This window comes from Hypanus sabinus, chromosome 10 (genome assembly GCF_030144855.1).
Source record: "Hypanus sabinus isolate sHypSab1 chromosome 10, sHypSab1.hap1, whole genome shotgun sequence".
NCBI classification, from domain to species: Eukaryota; Metazoa; Chordata; class Chondrichthyes; order Myliobatiformes; family Dasyatidae; genus Hypanus; species Hypanus sabinus.
Genome location: NC_082715.1, coordinates 30,302,185 through 30,308,184, shown reverse-complemented (window position 1 = coordinate 30,308,184; position 6,000 = coordinate 30,302,185). Strand labels below are relative to the sequence as shown.

The window sequence follows — 6,000 nt, the reverse complement described above, 5'->3', positions numbered from 1 at the left end:
CCCGGTTTCGAAATCACCTATGTACACAAATCCTCACAGGAAACAGTACTTCGCCGACCGAATAGGGGAACATAGAACCTGCAGATCGAGCATTTATGTAACAGGAATCGACTGTTCCCGGTTTAGTGAACTGCACCAAGACTGTGCCCGTGATATGAATGGTTCTCGTTCGGTGCCGGATGCTCCATTCATTCGGGATCCAGTGTTGTGTGGAAGGCTCTAAAAATAGACACTCGGCGTCCACCCCCATTCAGAATCACACGCTGGGTTCGAGTAGGTCCACAAATTGAAGTACGCCTATACAACGTTCCCAACAGTCCTATACTGCTCCCTAATGCACACATGTTTGGAGGGCGATGCGGTGAAAATAAAACTATTACTGCTGAATGTCGAAGCGAGGGCTGGCCTTAAACACAAAAAAAAAAGCCCTGAGTGATCAATAGTTGGCCGGCTGCTGCGAATTGCTGCAGTGTTCCCAGAGTATTACCCAAAAAGGATTGGTGTGGATTGACATGTAAAAAAGGGGGCTAGCCAGATGTCAGATGAGCCTAACAGAAAGATTCCAGGGCTGGGGGATCTGCGAGAGCTGGAGGACGATGCTGCGGCAAGTCGTGTACTCAGGGCTGAAGGGATGTTTTTACTGGTTGGGATTATTCGTGAGCAGACATCCCGTCTTTTTCCTGACAGTGCCCTCCATCCTGTCCATTCTGTTCGGGGCGACCTTCCTCAATAAATTTCAGCGTGAAACTGACCTGGAGTTGCTGGTGGCGCCCAAGCACAGCCTGGCCAAGATCGAGAGGACCCTGGTGAACAGCCTTTTCTCCATCAACCAGTCCAAGAACAACCTGTACTCGGCTCTGCATACCCCGGGCAAATACGGAAGGGTGGTCCTCACCTCTCTGTCGGGCGCTGATATCCTGGAGAGAGCAGATCAGATCTTGCAGATGCATAAAGCCGTGCTGGATATGCGAGTGAACGGCTCGGGTTTCAGTTATTCTTTCTCTCATATTTGTATGTTGCGGAACAGAGACAAGAGGTGCGTGTTTGACGATATCATCGAAGTGCTGGAGGACCTAAGTCAAGCCGCGCTGACTAATAATACAGGACCGAGGAAGTCACTGCGCTACCCAAACACTGAATTAAAGGTGAAGCCTATAGTTCATATTACTAGACCGCCATTTATGACATGTTTTGTATATTTGATGTAGAGTTGCGAAACAAGCCCGCACAGCCACGTCCTGCCTGCCTTTACCGTTCGCTTTATTTGCAGACTCGCTAATGAAAAAATCCCGGCATCTCTCTTGGTGCTCTTCACAATCGTGTCTTCCGTCAGCGGAGGAAAAAGTAACACTAATCAGTTGCAGAAATGCTAATTATAGGACTGAAGGAGAAGTTTGACATAGTTTCTGGGGGATAATTGTCAGGCGAACTATTTCGGACATGAGGTAAATGAAGAGTTAGTAGCGGGGATTAGAAGTGTGGAGGAGCTTGTACCCAAGAGGTGCTTCGGAAATCTAAGATTTCTCCTGCCTATAGTGACACGGAAACACGATGCGCACAGTCAGAATAAAACAACAGCAAACTGATATTTAAATGTACTGCACGACGATAGCTATAATTTTTATATTTTCTTTCCAATGTCAATATTCTACTGTCAAAGAGACACTATCTAAGTCTTGAAAAGCAAGTAAACAATCACCTTCGCCGAACTAACATAGCCTGAACTTTGCGTGCGGGACTGAAACAAGTCCCTGTTTCGTGAACAAGGGAAAGTCGAGACCTAGTACATTGAAGGGTTATCAGACTGTTTATCAAGGCGGTGCAGTTAAAGAGCACGAGGTTTAACCTGAACCGTTTGAGGTGTTGGCGTGCGATGATTATTGATACCTTTTTTCTATGTTAATATTGAAACAGAAGGGTTTGCTTTCCTTGCAGTTCACTGTTCTCAAGGAAGTGACTGATCACAAACTTTCTGTTACACTCAGGCCATAAGACCATAAGTTATAGGAGCCGAATTAGGCCATTCAGCCCATTGAGTCTGCTCCGCCATTCTACCATGGCTGATTTATTATCCCCCCCCCCCTTAACCCCATTCTCATGGCTTCTCCCAGAAACCTTTCTGAGCCTTACTAATCAAGAACCTATCAATCTTCGTTTTAACTACTGTATACCCAGTGACCTAGCCTCCACAATAGTCGGAGTCGATGAATTCCACGGTTTCACCCCCATTTGGCTAAAGAATTCCCTCCTGATTTCTGTCCTTGTATTGTTAGGCTGTGTCCTCTGGTCCCAGACTTCCCCACTGTAGGAAAGGGCTTAGGTCACATACAAGATTAGGTCAACTCAGGAGGAGACATCATTCAGAATATTATCAAACGTTTTTCCAAAGTATGAACGAATGAAGACCATGAATGTGTGATAACTTAATGACTTGGGAGGATAGTTAATGAAACAGGAACCTTAAACTTGGAGAGTTACACTGGCCTTGACCATGCAGTTAAACTTCAGAGCAAGCGCATTCACACTTGTATTAAGTAATCCTAATTTGAGAATAATACATTGCCCTGTGGGGATAGTTATGAAGGAGTTCAGTTCATTGGCAACACACTGATTACTTCATTGCACTGAAAATTATTATTTAAAACTTTTGCTTTTCTGTTTAATTGTATGCTGAATGCAGCATTAGAAAAACTTCATGACAAGCCTAATGTTTGCTGCTGTGCATTCATTTGCTCATAATTCATGTAATGGGTGACATATGTAAGGTTTCTCCACAGACCTAAAGCAAGGATGTAATGCTGAGGCTTTAGAAGGCATTGATCAGACTGCACTTGAGAGTATTGTGATGAATTTTGGGCCCTTTATCTAAGAAAGAATGTGCTGGCATTGGAGATGGTCCAGAGAAGGTTCACGAGAATGATTATGGGAATGAAAGAGTTAATGTATGAGATGCATTCGGTGCCTCTGGACCTGCACCAACTGGAGTTTAGAAAAATGAGGGGACAGCTCATTGAAAGCTATTAAATATTGAAATCCCTAGATCAGGAGTTCCCACCTTTTTTTAAAGACCATGGAACCGAGGGATCCGTGGACCCCAGGGTGGGAACCCCTAGCCCAGATAGAGTGGCAGCAACTACTGTGGGACCAGAGGGCACAGCCTCAAAACACAAGTACATTCCTTTAGAACAGAAATCAGGAGGAATTTGTTCGGCCAGAGGGTGGTGAATCTGCAAAGTTCATTGCCGCAGACAACTGTGGAGACCACGTCATTGGGTATATTTAAAGCTGAGTTTGATGGTTTTGTGATTAGTAAGTGTGTCAAAGATTATGGGGAGAAGGCAGAAGAATGGGATAATAAATCAGCCATGATGGAATGGTGGAACAGATTCAATGGGCCGAATGGCCTAATTCTGCTCCAATATTTTGTGGTCTTATGTCTTAACATTAATGCAGTTAGTGTGGTTTTTGCTGGTCAGAGAAAGCAATAGAATTTAAGTAGTGACTGCAATAGTCTAAATAAGCAGAAGCACTTTTGCTGTCAAGATCTAGCACAGTAAAAAGCTTTATGATTTGATTCAGTTGTGGTGCACGCAGATATTATGAGAAAAGAATGCCCAATTAAGTGAAAGAACTCTTGAGTGTCAACTTACAATACTAGAAGGAGCAATCAAGAGTTCTTTTCTGCATGAAATCAGGCTTGTAGTGTTAGTGTGCAAATTTTGTGCCGGTGAAGCTACTATTGGGAGCAGTTTCTTGGTACATAAATTACAAGTGGACATTTTTGGATTACATACATATGTGGAGGATTTTTTTTTATAATTTAAGTATGTTGTGTAATCGGTTATAAACTTTAACTTGCTTTAGTGTGAAGGATTTCAATTATTACTGTGTGTGACAGGGTGGAGTAACATTTGACATGGAAGAATTTACTTAACTTTGGAAAAATATGCATGTTTATAAGAAGCATTAATCTTCCTTCAACGTTTAGCAGAAATCAAAGCAGAAAAGCTTCAATTAAATAATGTTTCTGCAGTGGACACGTGAATTGTATCCATTGTGCCTTGTTTCCTCTGAGGATGTATCAGTGAGCATTTACAGCTTGCAAAAGAGTAGAACTGCCCCTCAGCTTTACCTTCAGTCTTACAAGACAATAAGACCAGATGATATAGGAGCAGAATTAGAACATTCGATCCATTGAGCATGCTCCACCATTCCTGAAAGGCTGATTTATTTTCCCTCCCAACCCCATTCTCCCCATAACCTTTCACACCCCTACTAATCCAGAAACTATCAACCTCTGCTTTTAATAAACCCAGTGACTTTGCCTTCATAAGCAATCTGTGGCAGTGAATTCCAAAGATTCACCACCCTTCAGCTGAAGAAATTCGAAAAACAGAGCAAGTGACTTGTCTCTCAGGACCTAACTTTATCATATATTTTAAGCAGTGAATGGAAAGAGTCAAAAAAAAATTTAGCCTTATAGAAGCATAAGTGGCTAATATAATGCTGCATAATTTTAAGGTGTTTGGATGCAAGTATAGGGGGATGTCAAAGCTATGTTCTTTACACAGAGTAAAGAACATTAGTTTAGTAAAGAATATCGTGGGTCCAGGGAAGGCATGGTAGTAGAGGCAGATACATCAGAGGCATTTAAAGACACTCAGACACATGGATGATAGAGCAATGGAGGGCTATGTGGGATGGCTGGGTTAGCTTGATCTTGAAGGTTAAAAGGCCTGCACAATGTCATCGGCTGCAGGTCTTGTCTGTACATTCTATAATTAACATTGTTTTTTTTTATAATCACAAAAGTGCATTTAAAACATAGCATTGTTGCTGTGGCCTGGATTATAGGAAGCCATGAACTAGAAGGGAGAATTATTGAGCTAAAGTAATTTACCAAGAGAATTTCTATAATGTTACCTTTCAAAATGAAACCCTACAATTATTTTCCTCATAGTGCCTGTACTAATGCCAACTAATGTCATCTCAAACAAACAGATCAGGAGTAACCTGAATATTAGAAATGAGATTGCTTCATCATTAACTTTTTCCAGCTTTCACAACTGAGACTCTTTCTGTTCCCTAGACCAGTAGATTGCCCTCTCTTGGTAGCATTCTCGTACGCTTGATAGCAAATCCTGCAGTTGTTTATAAAGTCGGAAGTCCATAAGACATAGGAGCAGAATTAGGCCATTTGGCCCATCGAGTCTGCTCTGCCATTTTCCCTCAGCCCCAATCTCCTGCATTCTCCCTGCATCCCTTCATGCCCTGACTAATCAAGAATCTATTAACCTTTAACTTAAATATTCCCAATGACTTAGCCTACACAGATGTTGTGTTAAGAATTCCACAGATTCGCCACTCTCTGGCTAAAGAAATTCCTCCTCATCTCTATTCTAAAAGAATGCTCTGCTTTCTAAGGCTGTGTTCTTTGGTCTTAGAGTCCCCCACCAGAGGAAACATTCTCACCACATCCACTCTATCAAGGCCTTTCAACGTTAGATATGTTTCAATCAGGTCATCTTTCATTCTTCTGATGTCCAGTATTGTGCTATCCCATGTTCTGAGCTCCTTAATCCCGTAAGGGTACACTCCTGGCACTGATCTTTCAGTTACTTCTGCAGCTTGTCAAAAATCTCGGCAGATCTGGGAACAATTTTCCAGTATGTGCACATCTTTATGTCTCCAGTATGTCTCTCAATCTCACTGGTTTTCTGCTGTATGTGTGTCTGTTTTTCTCTGCTGCAGTTTCCTTTGGATAAATACTTGGAACTGTCTTTGTTCTATTATTACGCTTTTCTGGCTTCCAGTGCCCAGTGGCTTAAAAGGAAGTTCTGAAGCTTTTGACAGATTCAGAGAGCTCAATATTATAGGAAGCCCAGGGGGGTAGTAAAGGTGTAGAGTCAGAGAGTCATAGAGAAGTACAATACAGAAATGTACCCTTCAGCCCATCTAGTCCATACTAAACCATTTAAACTGCCTACTCCCATCAATCTA

General features: G+C 42.3%; 1 protein-coding gene across 1 annotated transcript in view; it reads left to right on the top strand.

The window, feature by feature from the left end:
• Positions 1-542: 542 nt before the first annotated feature.
• Positions 543-6,000, top strand: part of ptchd4 (patched domain containing 4) — a 100,291-nt gene continuing 94,833 nt past the window's right edge. The window contains exon 1 of the mRNA XM_059981243.1: positions 543-1,145. Coding sequence (XP_059837226.1) covers positions 543-1,145 — 603 coding nt within the window. The remainder of the gene's footprint in view (positions 1,146-6,000) is intronic.